The following is a 21,571-nucleotide window of genomic DNA, read 5'->3' as shown; positions in this document are numbered from 1 at the left end:
TGCTTATCGGGATTACATCAAACATTCCCGAGTCGTGATTGCTGATTCACCATTAGCGGTCAGGTAGCATGGAACATCGTTGCGCCATCTCCTGCCAAAGTCGACGTGTGTGGGTTCGAATGTTTTTCTCGATCGTCTAAGTTGACTGCGATACGTGCTGTGTTATTGATCATACATAGTGACAGATTCTGTGGTGTTCGACAACAGCACCTGCATTCTCAATGGAGATCAGTATTGGTTACCTAGTGGAACTCAGTTCTATGGAGGATAAATGGCGTGGGTTAATCCCAAGTCACTGTTGAAATGTTACCAACGCACAGTGAAAGCATTGGTGATGGCAGCAACAAAATGCCTGATCTCAGTTGTGTTGATAAAGGAATTGCTGATACTGCCAATAGTGAACTAACTGGGCCGGCCAAGGATAGCAGCGATGAAGAAGGAAACGATAGGGCTTTGTTCCGCTTGTCTTTTCTGTGAATTTAAAGATTATAAATACAAGATGAATAACCTTTGGATTAAACTGTAATATGTTCACGTTATGGCAAGCTTGTAATGAAAATCAATTACACCAACTAACTAATTAAGATTAGTTCATGATTACAGTACACACAAACCCAAGCCATCAATTTCACCGCAGTAATTGATTCAAATATCAATGAGTAATATTCAGCAAAAACAAACAAACAAAAAAAACAAGTCTTCATAGGATGGTGCAGACAAAGCACACTTAACATAGAGCTGTGGGTTTGATTCCGTACCCAACCAATGTCAAACTGATGTTTCACACTCAGGGGGATACATAATTGGGTGCCGTCCCTCAGATGGACGTCAAACTAGGTAAAGCCTTAGGAGTTGGTGGACATTAAAGATGCCACGGTGTCCTTCGAGGAGAGGAGGCAAGTTCTTTCAGACATACTGAATAAATTACAAGTACCTTGTCTTAACCTACAAGGGTCACTGCGTCAGTTGGACAGCCAGACACCTGAGCTACGATGCAAACCTGCAGCAACGTGATGCATACAACAGCTGAACTATTTTCTTTTTTGATAAAAGTTTTGAGAAACACATTCCAAAAAAACAAAACAAAACAAAACCAAGAGCCAATGAAATCGCACAAATGCATTGCACCGATGCATGTAATTTACCAAATGAGCATAATTAACAAAATCCCTTCAATCAGGGTGACCAGCTCTCAGGGGTCAAAGGGGCCACCATCGGCCCACCTGCAGGGTAAAGAGGCAACACCCCTTGTGGGGGTCAGGGGACGAAAACATTTGAAGCTATGACGTTTCAAGTACACTAGAATACAAGACCCATCGCTTCGCTGACGGAAATAACAATCTTTGCTGCCATGGCTAATCTATTGGGGGGGGGGGGGGGGGGAAGGATTCCTGGGAAATCCTGCTCTCCATGTAGGGATAACCAACATCACGTGTTGGCATTTGCAGTTCGACACGCGTGTCCATGTACCCATAAAAAAAATTGTATTTTTTTGGCTCACAAACATTCCCGGGCGTTACCCGAATCCACCATAGTTGGATTTATTGAAATCCGTTAATCCGCTCTCAAGTTATAACACGACAAACAAACAGACAGACAGACAGACACGGCTCCTTTTATAATATAGATATAAGACCCGTCGCTTCGCTGACTGAAATAACAATCTTTGCTGCGATGGCTAATCTATGGGGAAAAAAAAAAAAAGGATTCCATGTAGGGATAACCAACATCACGTGTTGGCATTTGCAGTTTTGACACGCGTGTCCATGTACCCATGAAAAAAAAAAAAAGTTTTTTTTTTGGCTCACAAACATTCCCGGGCGTTACCCGAATCCACCGTAGTTGGAGTTATTCAAATCCGTTAATCCGTTCTCAAGTTATAACATGACAAACAAACAGACAGACAGACACGGCTCCTTTTATAATAAAGATATTTAAATAAACGATGACGTTTTAAGTATGTAAATATGTCCGAGAGGGTTTCAGGAGCATGTCACGTTCACAGGCCAGTTGCTTCATGGCACTTGGCATCATGACCGAAATAAGGCAAAATACTGAGAATACGGGACAAGTGGCATCTTGGGAAGGCATGAAACGGGATGCGGGACACTTCGGTATAAAACAGGATGATCCTGTAAAATGATGGAAAGGCTGGACAATTTTCAATCGAAATTGGGTGAAAATTTAAGACAAGATACCATCCTTAAGTGTGAGAAACAGAGATTCTCATTATAAATACCCTTCGCCAAGGTGAATGTCACCTCTTCAGCAAACCGGTATATAACTTTTAAAACTCAATTTCTAATTTCGAAGTTTCAGACAATTCCCACCATGTTTGCCTAAAACTCAAGAAAAGGATAAGCTGTAATCACATTTTTGGTATCGTTTTAAAGCTTTATTTTCAACAAATGTACAAAACATAAATATCTCTAAATTCAAATTTTTCACAATCCTTGACTCAGGCCACTACTAAACTACACTAAACCGAAATCCTAAAATCACATAAATTAAAGGAGACCTGTTAACCTCCCGCCCTCTCTCCCCCACCCCCACCACAAGTTCACCTCCATCCAAATTTGCAGTTTTTCCTTCCTGAGAGTTTGCTTCTGTCTCCATCTTGTCCCCCGTGCATCATCCCCTGCCGCTCATTCCTCACCACACCCATTTATTTGCCCGAGTCTCCCTCTATTTTGTTATTCAACTCTGCTGTTCCTTTAGTTATGTTGCTTCCTGATCCGTTCAGTGTTCTCGCTCTTCCACGAGCCTTGACTATGGATACAAACTGCCCCCCACCACTAAAAAACAAACCCTTTTCAATGGATAATTGCTTAAATATTGCATTACCAAAACTTGGAAACATTAATCGCAAGTTAAAAAGTATAATATTCAAGTTTACTGATAAAAACACTTTTATACATAATTGGGCTGACAGGAAAGCCTATGCCCTGTAGGAATGTGCACTCAACTGTGAATGGTCTAGTCTGAGCCCCAATGTCGACCAAATTGTAAACTGTTGCACTGAAGGTGTGCCGTCCATCGGAAAGGGCGTTAAGCCGGACGACCAACCTGACGCCATCGGTCATCGATGGACGATAAAGGTCCCTTGATGCCATTCTTTAAGAGCAGGTGAGTTATCGCCAGCACCCAGGCCAAATTACAAATCCCAGCCACCTTCAGTTAAACGTCAGGTCAGCCTCGACCATGAATTGGGCTAAAAACATTCCCCGGCCAACCCCACAATGAGGTTGAAATAACTAGGGCCCTTAAACAAGTCATAGGCTGGGACTGAGAGACATGTAAGGATAGAGGGAACAATGAATGGAGCAAAATACAGGCAAATCCTTAAGGAGAACCGGCTTCAGATGTCAAAAGACCTCAGTCTGCGGTCACAAGCATTTATACATTATGGTGACTTCTGGTTAACCAAAAAGGTACTGAAAGGCAGGGGCGCAACGAAAATGTCTAGAAATGGTATTTCACACCACAGCTAACCGCATCAAACGTGGAAAAGGGGGAAGGTATATCACAGACACAAACTGTGACGTCACTGTTGGATTCACTAGCTTATTAATAAGCCTCTGTGAAAAAAACCAAAAAGGATGCTACAACGTTTTTAGGTCAACCTTTTAAATACGAGTTTATTTTTGGCCCACAGACAAAATGTCCAACATCATCAAATGTATGCACAAATAATACTATTTCAATGTTTCTGTATATGGCATACCATTGTGAATTTACAAATAACACTTTTGAACTACAAATATATACGATTACAAAATCATCAGCAACATCACTATTGCTGACTAAAAGCGCAAAGTGGCTGCTTTCTCTCCCTGCGCTTACAGCAATGCTGGTATTATGACTAAAGAACCGTAATTAGTTGTCAAGACAAGTGTATCTCACAAAACCCGACAGTGCCAACAAACCAGTCAATGCCAGGATCACCAAAGCAAAATAAACAAACAATCAAAGATATTTCTGATTTGTAATGGCTGCGGTGTACCACATAGTCGATGACCATGACCGCTGTGTGGCACATTGCAGTAGTAACGACAAAACTGAAGGACCTGAGTGTTATTTGACCAAAGAGAGAGGGTTATAGTTGCATTCCAGACCAGATGGGAGGAGGTCGATATGCAAAAAGGCAAGACACATGCCACTGTGAAGAGGCAGTACAATAGGACATAAGCCATGACTGGCAGTAAGAGTGCAGTTTGTCACAAGCAAACAATAGAGGAGTTGTCGGGGAGAGGGGATAAGGGGGTGAGGAGGGATTCTTTGGATTAGTTTGGGTTAGAGGTGAAAAACATGACTGTTTACAATTCCATAATAATACACATCGTTAACCCTAAAATACAGACTTGGCATTTAATATGGAATATTTTTTTTGTGGGGGTGAACTTACTTTCAAGATGTCTTAGAACCAAAAGTTCATTGGAATTATGTTGAAATTATTCTAGATTTTGTTAATGTGACCTTTAAAAGAAACAAAAACCACATTTGACATTTCGAAACAAATAAATTGATCCTTGAAAGTGATGTAAACTGATATCGAACTCAATTCACGGACAGTACTGTGTTAAACTTCTGTACGTTTTCCAGAAGTATCTCTTTATTTTGCACATTAGCCAAAAAAAAATTTCAACAAAAACAAAACCTAAATTATGACTGGGATTACGGACAGTAAAATTACAGTTCAGTACTTCGTGTAACCCCCACGAGCATTCAGGAGAGCATGTACACCTCGAGGCATGCTGTTCACGAGATTTGCCAAGGTTTGGACAGGAATCGCTTGCCATGCAGTGACAATAGTCTGCTGCAATTCATGCACAGAGGTAGGCTGCTGGTCCAAGTTGTCGATTTGAAGCGTTAAATCTGCCCACAAGTTTTCTATCGGATTCATATCCGGGGATATGGCAGGCCACTCCATATGCTCTACACCACGGTCAGCAAGAAAGTGTTGGATCATGCGAGCACGATGAGGCCATGCATTGTCATCTTGGAAGACAAAGTTTCCTCGAAAGGCTGCACGAGCAAATGGAAGCAATGTTTCTTCCAGAATGACCCTGTACTTGAACTGGTTCAGGTTTCCATTCAGAACAACCAGGTCAGTTTTTCCCCCTGCATGAAAAGCAGCCCAAACGGTCACCCCACCACCTCCAGCTTGGACTCTTGGCACTATACAATCTTCGTTGTGGGCTTCATGCACTTGTCTGCGCACTCTGACACGGCCATCTTGACGATGGACCAGAAATCTAGACTCGTCACTGAAGGTCACGAATTTCCAGTGTCCTGGCTGCCATTGAGGGTGCTCTCTGGCCCACTGCAATCGGCGCTGGCTGTGTTGTCTGGTCAGGCGTGGCTTTCTCAGGGAACGCCTGGCACGATAACCTGCTTGAACCAGTCGTTGGTTGACTAGCCTTCTGGATACAGGCACATTTGTCAGTTGCTGCCACTCAGCCCTAAGCCGATTAGCTGACTTGGTACGGCCATTGCAGACTAACCGGTGCAGCTGGCGATCATCTCTCCTTGTGGTTCTGCGTGGATGTCCTGGCCTCGGTATTGGAGTAGGGACACCCCTCTGAGCATTTCGTTTCAGGATCTTTGACACCTGACCTTGAGTGATGCCATACTGCCGAGCAATAGCACGCTGTTTCATGCCAGAATTTCGTAAAGCCACCACTCCATGACAAACAGCATTGTCAAGTTGACGGACCATCTCCAGAGGAAGCGACAATAACTTTTGGAGACGTGCAGCAGTTGTTTTCCACTAATACAGAACGCAACAACCCTTATATACCCGATTGTGAAGCCAATCGTCAAATGTACCTGTCCTTACATTTTGTCACGCCACCTGTGATATAATCCTGTTGTTGACTTCTTGCTGCGAAAGACAATCAGTGACATGGTTCTTTCAACAAAGACATCACCGAAGGGTAAAAGAAACTCACCAGATTGATATACTGAGTTCAGAAAGTAAACCCAAGTCAAGGAAAAAAATATATTCCATATTAAATGCCAAGTCTGTAGTTCCGTGGATATCCACATTGATGTTTTCATAAACAGTTTGCATTTTTGTAACAAGAATAGGCATTTGTTACTTGATATTAATATCATAAGAAAAGCACAAATGTTGTTTTTCAACTCCTGGAAGCCTTAATAACAGTATAAATTGTTGCGGAAATGACTTATTAGGGCTAAGAATGCATAGATTAGAATAGTTATTTCCCTTGATGCATGCTTTAGTGAAAATGTGTGGCAAAATAAGCGGTAATAGGAATATGTAGATAATCGTTCCGATAGCATGTCATCTCCCCTCACAATGTTAGTCGAAAAATCCCTCTATTCTGTCCTTTATGCTCCTAAGACAGGCCAGTGCGTGAGTTTCAGGCATGCTCTTGCAGGATCTGGAACATTCTGGACAAGCCGAGAAGCCTGGGGTGGGGTTTTGGCTCGAGTGACACCTGCATGGCCAATAAGTGCAGTGGGCGGGGCTTAGCGACATTATGGGGCAGGGCGCGACAAGAGTGAATAAAAAAGCTGCAGGGTGCTTGAACACGGCGGAGAGCACACCAGAGTGTTCGGAAGAGGAAAGCGCACATTAATCTTTACATCATCACGCCATCCTCTCCTCTCCTTTCCCGGGCAATGCTACACCTGCAGGCATGTGCCACATCGACCAGCGTGACCACGGTTTCCTAGCCGCCTCCCAGATATGTCAATAAGTCACTTGGGGCAAGTCTCATGTCTTTGAGGGCAAGTCTCAAGTATCAAGTCACCGTAGTATTACTTCAACTTATGTAAAGTCGCACATTTACTTGCAGTGCCTACAGAAAGTATTCACACCCCTTGATTTTTTTCACATTTTGTTGCGTTACAGCCTGAATTAAAAATAGATTAAATTGAGACGTTTTTGTCACTGATCTGCACATAGTACCCCATAATGTCAAAGTGGAATTTTTTTTAATAGAAATTTTAAAAGAATAATTAAAAATGAAAGCTGAAATGTTTTGAGTCAATAAGTATTCAACCCCTTTGCTATAACACTCCAAATTGAGCTCAGGTGCATCCAATTTCCTTTGATTGTTATTGAGATGTCTGCAACTGGAATTGAGTCCACCCGTGGCCAATTCAATTGATTGGACATGATTTTAGAAAGAAACACACTTTTCTATATAAAGTCCCACATTGCACGTCAGAGCAGAAACACGACCTTGAAGTCCAAGGAACTGTCCCTAGAACTCCGAAATAACATTGTGAGAAGGCATATAGGGTATAAAACCATTTCTAGAATGATGAAAATTCCCATGAGGACAGTGAGCTCCATCATTAGGAAATGGAAAACATATGGAACTACCCAGACTCTTCCTAGAGCTGGCCATCTGGCCCAACTGAGCAACCAGGCAAGAAGGACCTCAGGCAGGGAGGTGACCAAGATCCCAATGACCACTCTGAATGCAAAGCTCTACGTTTGACGGAAACCGAGCACAGCTCATCACAAATCTAACACCATCCCTACAGTGAAGCATGATGGTGGCAGCATCATGCTACGGGGATGCTTTTCAGTGGCTGTGACTGAGAGACTTGTAAGGATAGAGGGAACAATGAATGGAGCAAAATACAGGCAAATCCTTGAGGAGAACCTGCTTCAGATGTCAAAAGACATTGGTCTGCGGTGATGATTTACGTGCCAACAGGACAATAACTCCAAGCGTACAGCCAAAGCAACACTGAAATGGCTTCAGAACAAGAATGTGAAAGTCCTTGAGTGGCCAAGTGAAAGCCGAGACTTGAATCCCATTGAGAATCTGTGTAAAGATTTGAAGGACTTTATGGCAGAGTGGCCAGATGGAAGCCTCTCCTCAGTGAAAGACACATGATAGCCTGCTTGGAGTTTGTAAAAAAAAAAAAGCACCTAAAGGACTCTCAGACTGTGAGAAACAAGATTTTGTGGTCTGATGAAACCAAGACTGAACTGTTTGGCTTCCATCTGGCCACTCTGCCATAAAGCCCAGATCAGTGGAGTGTTGCAGTGATGGTTGTCCTTCTGGAAGTTTCTCCCATCTCCACACAGGATCTCTGGAGCTCAGCCAGTGACCATCGGGTTCTTGGTCACCTCTCTTACCAAGGCACTTCTCCCCCGATTGCTCAGTTTGGCCGGGCGACCAGCTCTAGGAAGAGTCCTGGTTGTTCCAAACTTCTTCTATTTAAGAATTATGGAGGCCACTGTGCTCTTGGGAACCTTCAATGCAGCAGATTTTTTTTTTGTAGGCTTCCCCAGATCTGTGCCTCGACACAATCCTGTCTCTGAGCTCTGCAGGCAGTTCCTTCGACCTCATGGCTTGGTTTTTGCTCTGATATGCATTGTCAGCTGTGAGACCTTATATAGACAGGTGTGTGCCTTTCCAAATCATGTCCTATCAATTGAATTTACCACAGGTGGACTCCAATCAAGGTGTAGAAACATCTCAAAGATGATCAAGAGAAATGGGAGGCACCTGAGCTAAATTTCAAGTGTCATAGGAAAGGGTATGAATACTTATGTCAATGTGATATTTCAGCTTTTTCTTTTTAATAAATTTGCAGAACTTTCTAAAATCCTGTTTTCTCTTTGTCATTATGGGGTATTGAGTGTAGATTGATGAGGAAAAAAATGAATTTAAACGATTTCAGCATAAGGCTGCAACATAACAAAATGTGAAAAAAGCAAAGGGGTCTGAATACTTTCTGAATGCACTGTATGTTCCCTGACGCTCCAACTTGACATAGCTTGAGCAAATCTGCAAAGAAGAATGGGAGAAACTCCCAAATTCCATATGGGCAAAGCTGATACAGACATACCCAAGAAGACTCGAAACTGGAATCGCTGCCAACGGAGCTTCTACGAAGTATTGACTCAGGGGGTTGAATACGTATATAAATTAGATATTTCAGTCCTCATTTTTAGTTATTTTGTAAAAATTTCTGAAAAAAATTGTACTTTGACATTATGGGGGTAGAGCATTAAGACCATTATTATGTGGAGATCAGTGACAAAAAAATCTCAATTTAATCCATTTTAAATTCAAGCAGTAACACAACAAAATGTGAAAAGTTTAGTGTGAATACTTTCTGAAAGCAGTGTATAAACCTAGTGAGAGTGCAAGCTATCAGGGAATTAAGACACAGGGCTTCATTTACTGCAATGTATGTTCTGAAAAGCTGTTTAATTCAGGTTTTTATTTGTCACCTTCATAATTGTTCCCAGCAAAAAATAATTTCTGTTAAATTTACTTCTCGTATCTCGTTATGTTGTATGCAGTCTGTAGTTGCTGGTTGCATCATTTTTGGAAGGAGTGGTCCTGTTACCAGTCGGCTGGTACTCATTTTTCCGACCTCGGAAGGATGACAAGATGAGTCAACCCACCTGGTGTTATTTCAATTGCACGACAGTTTATGTATGCTTAAATTTCTTTCTTTTTTTAAGATACCACATTTATAATGTTTTCCTTTTAAAAGGATAAGTCGTAACATAATCTACAATTCTTGCCCTAGTTGAAATAATCCAAGTCAACTGACATTTCAATCATCACAAATCTTTTTATCGGTTCGGGACGTGCGCGGGGTTCCTGATCAGGCAGCCAGGTATTCCCCGACCCTAATGATCATGGCTTGAATAAAATTTTCACATCTAACCACGTTGGTAAGACTGGTGCTTGCCGCTTGGATGTGATGTGCTGTCTGGAGAGTGGACACGCCCTTTAATCGTAAGTGATGAACGGGATGAAAACCATTTACCACTTATCTTACTTTGAACAGAACAGATGAACAGAACAGCTCAACTTTTAACAGATGATCATCACACAATTAGTGAGTCGACACGGGTCTAACTCTTAAACGCCTTTCGTAAATTTGGCCAAGGCCTTTTCTCCAATTATCCATTATACTTCGCCTCATGTTGGCTTAATGGTTAAGGTGACTGGCTTGGGATCGTAGGGTCCTGCGTTTGAATCTCGGTCAGCCTTTGAATAAACACTAGGTGGGGTTGACTCAGCCCGTCATCTTTATGAGGTTGAAGAAATGAGTACCAGTGTATTGGGAATTCCACATCTGCTGCAGAGTAGCATGCATGTACTTTATATTGCTAACGGCGCACCAGAGGTGGCTATGGTCTGAATAATAATAATAATAATAATAATAATAATAAATAAAATAATAATAATAATAATAATAATAATGTCCTGTCACCAGCTATTAAGACCGCTGGATAACGGATAACCGGAATGGTCCTTAATTCCGAGGTGCATAGCCGAAATTGGCGGTTGGTCCGTTGCGCACGGGTTGAAGGAAACAAGCACTTACCTGAATGAAGCACACGGGTTTAATCCGAAACCCACAATGAACAGATATGACATTGTCAACATGACATATGACAACAGACATAACACGACAAATAAAAAATGCCACACGATTAATTTAATGAAGTAAATCAAGGAATAAAATGAACAAATAAATAAATAAATAAATGCTGAGCTAAATCTAATATTTCTTACTGTGAGACGTCTCCACTCAGTCACAAATACGACACGCAGGGGAAAGATAAAGAAATAAAATGTTTTCCTTTTAGTCGGCCAGCACTCAGCTTTAGTCCAAAATGGCTTTTAAGAACTTGGTGGTCGTCGCAACCGCTGAAGCCACTTGCGTGGGAAGCGCTCCAAAAATGGCACAAGTGCTGCGCGTCGAAAACACCCAGGCGTGAAGCAAGCAGCCAAGACAGCCCTCTTTCACTCTCCACTCTGTCCGAAGTGCCAAGAGCCCCACAAACTGCCACCAAGACCTCCGCCTCACTATCGAAATTGCACAAGTTGCACCAGCTCCAAGCAAAGCTCTCCTCACCAGCCCACACAACAATGGCTGAACATCCTCCTCCAGCACAAAAACCCAAGAGAGAGAGACTCTTCTTTCAACGGACCTTTTCCCAAGTACTTTCTCGCTCTGACGTCACACTGTCCAATCACCGAGCCCCCTCAAATCACCCATGGTCTTGCTCGACCAATGACTAACTTCGGGGCGTGGCCTGCCGGCTTTGCTTGGCGTGAGCGTCATTAAGGCATGGCGGCTTACTTGCCAAACGGAAATGTCCGGACATTGTCGGCGGTTCCGGTCCAATGGAAGCCCTGCATAGCCGGCCTTGTTGTAGTTGTAAAAACGTAGGGAAAAGCCACAGGAGGCAATCACATACTGGGGGAAAATTAACCTTAATCCCCCCCGTGTGAAGACACATAAACAATCTTAAGCACCAGTTTCCCTACTTAAATACATCGAGATGTCTCGTACGCATCCACGGTCCATGCTATAATTATACAATCCTGCCTTTACTATGAGATTCCACCATCTACCCCCACAAACATAACAATAATAATCCATTATACCTATAGCTCATTGGCCTGTTGAGCGGTTCTCATTTGAAACCCATTTTGATCTGGAAATGATTATGAACCTGTCTTTCAATCTCCACAGTCTCACTCTATTGATTCGGAATGATTGTCAAACGAACCCACCTATCCATTTCCTTGATCATCCATCCACTGAAAGAGGTTCAGTCTCATAAACGTCAAGGCCTCACCATCAGTCATGACATTTCCTAGGCTGACCACGCAGCAAGGCTGGCCTCCAAAGCCAGGCCCACAGATTTGGCATCCTCCATCGATTCAAATTTTCCTTGAAAAAAAAACCAAACAGAGATACTCAAAGTTTATAAGGTCTTTGTCTGCAGCTCAATGGAGACTGTTCTCCTCTAAGAGCTGGTGCTCTAGCATCATGTCTGTCTCTCCTGGATTCTTTGGAATATAAAGCTCCCAAAATTATTAGAATCTCCCAGATCTGTTGCTCGCACATCGTAGGCAAGTCGGTGGTCTCTGTTTTCTACAGCTTATTCTCCAACATTGCTTCCTCTGCTCTTTTTGTCATCTGACCCTCCCAGCAACTCCAGGATACACACATTCTTCCAATAACCCCCTTCTGCATAAATTTCCAAAATCCAGGCTGACTTGCACACCTCAACTCTTTTCTTCCTTCCTTGCCTCGTCTATGGAACCACCTTCCAGTGACTATTCTGTCTCACTCTTCCCTCCAGGACTTCAAGAAGGCAGTGCACTTCCACCTCATGTCATCCCCTATCATAACCCATGATCTTTATTAACCCATTGACCTCTCCTAGCTCAACCCTCTTTTTTTCCATTTCCTGTTTGTTAATCCCTTGCCAGTTGTGCCTATTGTTGCCCTTCTAATTCACAGTCAATTTAACCTTGCTCTTCCATGAGCTTTGCCCTTGTAGAAAAAAAAAACTGGCTCATGATGCAGGAAACAGGTTCAAATCCAATATCCAGATACCATTATGCATTTTAATCTCCTAATGTTCTTGCAATAAATGTAAAACTACATTGGTGTTTACTTTATAGCACATATTATATACCTACAAGCTCCTCCAAATCAAAGGAGAATTATTTTTTATTTTAAGCACTTCAAGGGTTATAATTTGCAGTCTCCTTCCCACCGTCCCCAAAAAATATACACATAAAAGCTAACAAGAGGGCTTAATAACGAGGGGTCCTCGTGTTAAAATGAAAATGAGTTCCATTCATGACGAATACTTTATCCATTCATGATTTTTATTCAATTTGACTACTCTCATTCATTATTCCCACATTCACTCAGAACATCCAGGGAATCATTTGACAGCATACATCTGCATGAGCGTTTAAGACCTGTTACTGAATGCACACAATTCAAGTTTGTCCACCTGATGTTATTTATCCACTTCCCATGTGCAAATAGTTGGATGCAAACAAAGCTATCGTTGGTACGAAGGAATACATGCATTTTGCTGCAATTCCTACGAGCGGTGCTGCTTTCAGGTATCTAGTGTAAGAGCAGGCAGAAAATTATGGAGAATATCAATGATAAGTATTGTACTGGGTAGTGAGGGGTCTTTCATTCCGATTTTACAAAAATACTGCTTGCAGTTACTAAAGCTACCTTATTCTGCAAAACAAAATCTTTGCAACTATGGTGCTTCAAAATACCCCCAAAAAGAGTGATCCCACCCCTCGTATCCCACACCCCTGACATTTTAATCATAATCGCCTTCTCAAAGGCCTAAAATGTCAACATTTTAATGGTCACCATTAACCATTGACTAAAGCTCAAGTGTATCACAGGCACATCGACAACATTCCTTCATTTTACCTGGAATTAAATTGTGTAACCACCTTCGAACAGGAGCACAAGTGCAGGAGTGGTTTTAAAGGGAAGCTCCACCAACATCCTCTCAAGCCAATTTAGGATGAGGCAATTAAATGACGACTCAAAGCAAAGCGGGAGAGAGAGGTGGGGGGGCTAACTTGTTTGCAGTCTCCAGTGTTTCCTAAAAAAGAAATAATCACTCTTCAGTTTGTATCTCATGTTCAATAAATTCCAACACTCAAAATGTCGAGCTGTTTAAGACGAGACTGCTTAAGTCTCTTATACTGTGACACAATTGTTTTCATATAATCATAATAAGTCAAAGAACCAGACGTTGGACCAGTCTACCATTCAACATCTTTCAATAGCAAACAGTTCAAAGGCATAAGCACTGTACACCTGTGCAGCCCTCCCTGAATGTATGCAGTGTGCATTTGCCAAAGCAGATGGAAGAAAGAAAGAGAGAAAGAAAGAAAGAAAAACCCATGGGCAGACTTGGCAGTCCCTACATGCTAGCAAGCCAGAATGGAACAGGTGACCAGGAACAGTTGTATAATTAACAGTGCTCAGAAACACCAGAGCTTGGCTCTGTTCACTGCTGATTAAGTTGCTATAATCCTCAGAGCCAAAAACAAGAGAAAGGAATATAAAAAGGAAGATTAAAAGGAGGGAGTCTGAGAAAAAAGCTAACAGGTGTGTCGTCTGTGCGTACGCGTCTGTGTGTGGAAATTTTGTGTGTTAAACGTAGGTGGTGTATATCAACAAAGATAAGGTAAAGGGAGGTGGTTGGGAGAGGGGGGAGGGCGGGAGTTGGTTGGGGAGAAGGACATTTGGTGACATGAACAGGGTGGACTAAAAGGTCCTAACACACAGCAAACATTGCAGACTGAAATCAAACAGAGCAGACAGGGAGTAGAGCACACCAGAAAGCCCACAGGTTCACGGCAATTTGAGTATACCGAAAAGTCTACAAGTATTCGCAACCCACAAGCAAGTTGAGGGGACCAAAGCGTCCACGATAAATGCAGTGGACCATAAACTCCGCAACTACATGTCGAATAGAGCGACCCAAAAAAGAGTGGGGTGAGGGGCAAGGCAAGTAAGGCGAGGGACCATTTTAACATCTGCAACGCTCCAAAAAAAATAAAAGCAACGATTAAGGGAGGAGAGGGAAGTAGAGCAAGAAGGGATCGATAAGGACAAAAAGAAGGTAATAAGAAAGAAAATCACACCGGTGAGACTCTGATGACACAACTACAATTCTCGATGGAGCCGAAGAAACGAGGGAGCTCTCCAGAAAGCGTGCCAGGTAGAAGTGACCAAGGTGATTAGTCTGGAATGTCGTTTCCAATCCATCAGGTGTGACACTCCAGGGTAGGCCCATTACACCGGCATTGCAGATCAAGATATGCAAGGGGCTGTTGGTGGCAGGGGTAAAGTAGGTTACAAGTAAAATAATTTAATAATAAAAGATGAGAAAATGTAATAGACATGTCAGTGCGCACTAAAAGAGCCACAACTTGTACCACTCACGTTAATTAGATGTACACTATTTTGGAACATTTATAAGGTGAGGAATACAAATATGATGAAAGCATGCTGTGCCGAGTTGTAGGAAAATGAAACACAGAGGCAAATGTGTGTTAATGGTTTTTACGAAATTGGTGGGCGGGTATGTGGAGCGGAAAAAGAAGCTGGGGAGTGAGAGCTTGTGGGAATTGGTAAGAGTGGAAGAAGTAGAGGGAGGTAAATTTGATTATTTATTGCACTTGGCTGTGCATGGACGGCATGGGAAGGAAAAATAAGGAAGACAGAAAATTGGCCAAAGGGGAGAAGACCAAATTAGCCAAGTAGGAAAGGCCAAGCATAGGTCAATGCATCAGTGGAGAAACACACGAGTGGAAACACTATTTCGTTACATGATGTACTGCATATTAACGGAGCCCTTTTATGTTTATTTCTCAACACACAGTCGAGACAAAATGAATGGGGAATTATTGTTCGAATTATAAAAAGTTACAGGATGCTTTTAGGTTTCCAGTTTTGTTCCTGCAATCCCAAATATGATTCCAAAGAGTTAAGACGATTTCTTATAATCAAGAACAACCACCTTCAGAGGCCATTTTTCCCCGCTATAGCAGGGGTTGGCCTTTTTCGGGCACCGTGGTCCCCTTTTTGAAGCAATGTTTTATGGCTGGATGCCCTTCCTGCCGCCAACCCTGTTAGTCACCTTTTGCGACACACAGCGAATTACCAGTGAACTGGTACTCAATTTGCCGACCTCGGAAGGATGACAGGCTGAGTTAACCCCCTGGCGTTAATTCAGCGATTGACCAGGATTCGAACCCAGGATCCGAGGATCCCAAGCCGGCCCCTAACCGCTAAGCCAACACCAGTCTGATTTCTTATAATCAACAATGTTATCATTTAAAAAAGTGATATAAGTAGAAAACAAGCATGATTAAAATGGACTTTTGAACTCAATAACCTAACGGCGAGGACCAATACATAATGCGAAAGTAACATTTCCTTTGCAAGATGAGTCAAAGATAGTTAAGCAAATGAAGAAACCTCCGGAACAAATCATTGGACGGCACCGTTCCGTTTGGACACCCTCGTGTTGCACGTTTTATTTTTTGGGAAATGAAAATAAAGTGCAACAAAAAAGCATCAATATCGTTTCCCTCTGCCTGCTCGCCTACGATATGTAGTAAACAGGCACATGCCGAGAGACTCCATGCGTGGGCTTGTTGTTTTTGAACCTGCGCAAGCTTTTGACAGGCAGCAAAAACAAAAGAGAGACTGTTCCTCAATGTTTTCGCTCAGCAGCGACACAAAACCTCCGGTCAGGCTTTTTTCAACATTGCTCGCTGTGGACAAGAAGCATTGGCGACTCCTGCTGTTTGCTATATGGTGCCTGACAGGCTGAAAGCCCCATTAACTCCAAAGCACGTCGGGAAGATGCTGCTTACTGGAGGGGACAATTACAGGATGAGCGTATTCACCGCAATTTGTTGGGCTCCTTAAAATAAACCAGTGAGCTGCACAATAGGCGCCCACCTCGTTATGGCACCTTTGCATATTTCTGCACGCCACAATGGTTTTCCAGAAAAGCTCAAACATCATTTGACACTAACCCGGCATGCGCCAATTGCACCTGGAAAATATTTTCTTGTTCAACTCAATTTTATAGCCATCACTTGATCTGATACCAACACAAACTAAAACAGCACTCGGTAGAGCGCAAACCTCTGCGGGGCTGAACAGTTTACATTTTGTATCCCACTGATAGGCCGGATCTGCATCTCAAACATTTGTCCTCGTCACAAACCAAAATCTAATCGGTTTGTTCTTGTCACCTATTCAACTATTCCACTAAGTTTTGACATAATCCATCCGCAAGTTTTTGAAATATCGTGCTATATATCGTTTTTGGCCCCATCTCTCAATGGTGAAGGTGAAGGATCAATTAAAAAATTCTCATCCGGATCGGGATATTTACCAAAATCTAATCAGTTAGTCCTTGTCACACACCCAAACTGTCCACCAGGATACATCCGGATCTGTCAATCACTTTTTTAAATATCCTGCTCAAGACAGATAAACAGACAGACAAAAAGTCAGGGGTGAAAACATAACCTCCACCGACCTTCTGTGGCGGAGATGAAATATATATTTATATATTTTGCATAGAGAGGTTAGGGCTTATGGAAGAGGAGGAAGATGAGGATGAGGTTTAATAACTTTGCGAAATATCCTGCTCACAGACAGTTAAATAGACAGACAAACCGACAGGGGTGAAAACATAATCAACGTCCACCTTTGGTGGCGGAGGTGAATATATACAGGTATTTATATTTTTTGCATAGAGAGGTCAAGGCTCACGTAAGAGAAGGAGGATGAGGACAAGGTTAACAAACCATCAATACGGTAGATGGAAACAGGAAAATAGGGGTCACGATGATGTTTCAAGTGAATTGAGGGTACAGAGCATTTCACATGAATATAAAAGTTAATAGGTAGCGATTTTTACACAATCTGAGGATTTGATAGAAGAGGGAGAGAGGATAGCAACTCCATAAGTTTAGTTCAATACTGCTATAATAGACCACCTAAGGTTCCTTTCCTCCAAACTAGGTATTTAAAATGGGAGTTAAAATTTTAAAGTTCAAGATTTGAAAGGTGGAAATCTCACAGATATGGACTGGTGAAGGGTCATTCATGAATTAAACCTAGGACAATGTGGTGTTATCGACATATAGAATACCAATGTGTATCTGCAAAGACAGACAGAATGGTCAAGAGACCGCAGCCTTTTGCTTCACAGTTCGGACACGTGCATTGTATTGGCAAACAATTCTGACAGGTCACACCAATAGTGATGGTGCAGGTGAAGACATACATTCCACGAGATGTGAAGGCTTCAGCAAAGTCATGGACGCTTTTCAAAGATGCTAGGTCCAAATTTATACCTTCCACTGTCGCCGCTGCCTGAAAACAGAACAGGGAGAAAGAAAAGGAAATGTTAATACAGATTGGTGTAAGATTTTGAAATTACATCCCAACATTTCCCTATATTTCCACAGGTAGAATGCATTTCATTTACAAACTTTCAACTCATTTCTCTACTTTGAGATCACTCCCAAGGGAAAACCTTTTTGCCCACGTGGCCTCTATGCCTACTGCACCTACAAGCAGCCCCCTCCATCCAATCTTCACCCTGCTGCATGCCGCTCGGTTCTAAAGTTTGGAGTCGGCACGGCGGTGACGGGAGATTGATGTGGTGGGAAGTCGGGAGGCGATAATCAAAGGAGAATGAGTTCTCCGCCTCCCCGGACGCCACTGGCTCGCTCTTGTGTGACCGTGACATATTGCGGATGATAAAACCCCACGGAGCATCCAGCGCGCTGCACAACCTCAGCTCATCAGGCAGGTGGGAACGTGAAAGATCTCATAAGTGAGCTGCTCGATCGTGGGTGGTGTTGGAAGGCTGCAAACTTTATTTTTTATGTTGGTCTTTTCGGAAAAAAAAAAAAACATTTTTAACTTCCTCAAGGACGGTAATACCTGCCTGAAGGAGGCATCTTTATACCGTACTCTCCTCCATGCATGCATGTAATGACGTTTTCCTGATATAAGAGACGTAACGTCATTGATTTCTTCAAAAGCTATCGATATGCTTGGAAATTGGCTTCCTACAGCTGATTGCAATCGAGAAAAATCACTTACATGAATCTTCAGAAAGATAACAAAGGAAGGAACCATATACATCTCATTTTACTTGTAATACCGTTGTAGATGTATGTTTTAAGCACACAAGTGTAGTGGATAAACATGCATATGCAGCCCTGCAAGGGCAATTCATTTCTCTTTAATATACATAAGCTTGGTAACAGCAATCTCGTCTTCAGCAATTCACCCTAACATATGGAGGGAGGAGAAAAAAAAAAGTGTGCAAGTCAGAAGGTGATCAGGGCATGGAAAACTGCAAAAATGAAGAGCCCGTTGAAAGATAAGGGGGGGAAATGCAGGCCAATCCATCAAGCTGTCAGCAGCGTGACAGGGCATCATACATTCTTCAGAGCCGGCCGAGCAAAGACAAACGACACCCTTCGCTTCCAATTATCACCACGGGGCCAGAGGCCAATGTCCTGCAAGGTCCGGCTATGAGTATCTCCCTTGCTGTCCAAATCAAATGCGAGGTCAACATGCAGTTCTGGCCTGGTGACGTGAGCGGTGTATGGGCAAGTGTCAAAAACTGCATTTCACATTCTTATATCACCTTCTACATTCTTATGTTATCAGTTTACCAGTGCAGTACACATGTAAAGCACAAGCACAAATCAGGATTACAATAATACATGAGAAAACCCATATTGAATGAGAACAGCACTCGATAGAGCGCATACATTTACGCATACGAGCATAGGTTACGTTTATATCCCACAGATTGGCAGGATATGCATCCATACCTCAACAACAATTTAATCAGCTGGTTCTTGACACCTACCCACTCATCCACCAAGTTTTGTCCGAATCCGTCCACAAGGTTTTGAAATATTGTGCTATATATCGTTTTTGGCCCCATCACTCAATGGTGAAGAATCACTTAAGAAGTTTTGGATGCAGATCCAGATCTGGATCTTCACCAAAATCGAACAAATTTGGCCTCGTCACACTCGTCTTGTCCACCACGCTTTGTCTGAATATGTCTATGTCTTTTTGAGATATCCTGCTCACAGACAAACACACAGACAAGCAACAATATATAGGAATGACTGAGTTGCATAATTTGTGTATAAAAGATGAGATTACTGTTAACAACCAGAGATCAGCATGGTAAGGCTCCACATTCAAATATAAAGACATAAACCATTGGGGATTATCGAATATACACTTACGGGTTGGAAGCTACAATATACAGTATACCAAGCCTTCAGAAAGTATTCACACCCTTTGACTTTTTCACATTTTGTTGTGTTACAGCCTGAATTTAAAATGCATCATATTAACATTTTTGTGACTGATCTACACATAATACCCCATTATGACAAAGTGGAATAAAAAAAATTTTTATTTATAAATTCTTACAAAATAATTAAAAATGAAAAGCTGAAATGTCTTGAGTCGATAGGTATTCAACCCCATTGCTATGACACTACAAATTGATCTCAGGTGCATCCAATATCCTTTGGTCATTCTTCAAATGTCTCTACAACTTGATTGGAATCCACCTGTGGCCAATTCCATTGATTGGACATGATATCGAAAGAAACACCTTTCTATACAAGGTCCCACAAATGTCAGTGCATGTAATAAAGCCCAAGAACTGTCTGTAGAACTCTGAGATGTAATTGTGAGGAGGCATAGATCTGGTGAAGGGTATAAAACAATTTCTAGAGTGTTGAAAGTTCCCAAGAGCACAGTGAGCTCCATCATTAGGAAATGGAAAGAATATGTAACGAGCTGGCCATTCAACCAAACTGAGCAACCGCGCAAGAGGACCTTCATCAGGCAGGCGAGCAAGAACCCAATGACCATTGACAGAACAGCAGAGTTCCTTGGTCGAGATGGGAGAACAGGCCTGAAGGACAAAAGTCTCTGCAGCACTTCACAAATCTAGGCTTTATTGGAGAGCGGCCAGACGGAAGCCACTCCTGAGAGAAAGGTGCAAGACAGCATGCCTGGAATTTGCAAAAAGGCCCGTGAAAGACTCAGAGAATGAGGCAAAAGATTCTGTTGTCTGATGACATGAAAGTTGAACTCTTTGGCCTGAATGCAAAGCTCTACGTTTGACGGAACCCGAGCACAGCTCATCACCAATCTATCACTATCCCTACCATGAAGCATGGTGACCGCATCATGCTATGGGGATGCTTTTCAGCAGCAGGGAGTGGGGGACTTGTAAGGACAGAGGGAATAATGAATGGAGGCAAATATAGGCAAAACCTTGAGGAGAACCTGCTTAAGAGTGCAAAAACCCTAGACTGCAGCAAAGTTTTACATTCCAACAGGACAATGACCCCAATCATGCCACCAAAGCAACACTGGAATGGCTTCAGAACAAGAACATGAAAGTCCTTGAGTGGCCTAGCAAAACCCAGACTTGAATCCCATTGAAAATCTGTGGAAAGACTTCAAGATTGTTGTTCACCAACACTCCCCATCTAACTTGACAGAGCTTGAGCAAATTTGCAAGGAAGAATGAGAGAAACTCCTTAAATCCAGATGTGGAAAGCTGATGCAGACATACCCAAGAAAAATAATTTTGGTAAATTAGATATTTCTGTATTTCATTCTTAATTATTTCTAAAAAAATTTTTTTCCACTTTGACATGATGGAGTATAATGCGTAGAACAATGACAAAAAATGTGATTTTAATCAACTTTAAATTCCGCCTGTAAAACCACAAAATGTGAAAAATGTCAAGGGGTATGAATACTTTCTGAAGGCACTGTATTCCTCACAAAATTTGTGTTGTTATGGGAAACTTGAAATTGATCCTGATAATACGATTTTTTAAAACTTGCACAAAAAAGTCGTTTGCACAGGTGAAAGGATTTGCAGACTCTTTTTATACAAAGCGTAGGCTCACGGTAGGGTAAGTTGATGGGTGTTGATAAATGAGTAACATACTTAGTGGGAAAACTAAATAATTTCAATACTGATAAAGTTGGTTTTAAGATAAGTCAGACTCTTCAACAGAAAGGTTGGAAGTGTGGCTAAATTCAAGGCACTCAGTTTACGATAAAAAAATAAAATAAAATAAAATTTGTAACGTCTTTCTAAGTGTTAAATCCTTGGAACCAATAAGTCAAAACCTAACAAGTTATTTTGCATGTAAAA

At 42.1% G+C, this 21,571-nt stretch overlaps 1 protein-coding gene across 7 annotated transcripts in view; it reads right to left on the bottom strand.

The window, feature by feature from the left end:
• WWOX (WW domain containing oxidoreductase) overlaps positions 1 to 21,571 on the bottom strand; it is a 198,273-nt gene that overhangs the window by 43,626 nt on the left and 133,076 nt on the right. For all 7 annotated transcript variants that reach the window (XM_078784324.1, XM_068129205.2, XM_068129204.2 and 4 more), the window contains 2 exons: positions 17,627 to 17,715; positions 14,457 to 14,642 (listed from right to left, as the gene is read on the bottom strand). In XM_078784324.1, the coding sequence (XP_078640450.1) occupies positions 14,457 to 14,642; positions 17,627 to 17,715 (275 nt within the window). The remainder of the gene's footprint in view (positions 1 to 14,456; positions 14,643 to 17,626; positions 17,716 to 21,571) is intronic.

The sequence above is a fragment of the Myxine glutinosa genome, chromosome 9 (genome assembly GCF_964187855.1).
Source record: "Myxine glutinosa chromosome 9, kmMyxGlut1.1, whole genome shotgun sequence".
Lineage (NCBI taxonomy): Eukaryota > Metazoa > Chordata > Myxini > Myxiniformes > Myxinidae > Myxine > Myxine glutinosa.
Note: the sequence above shows the minus strand (reverse complement) of the source record. Positions and strands in the feature narration are given on the sequence as shown.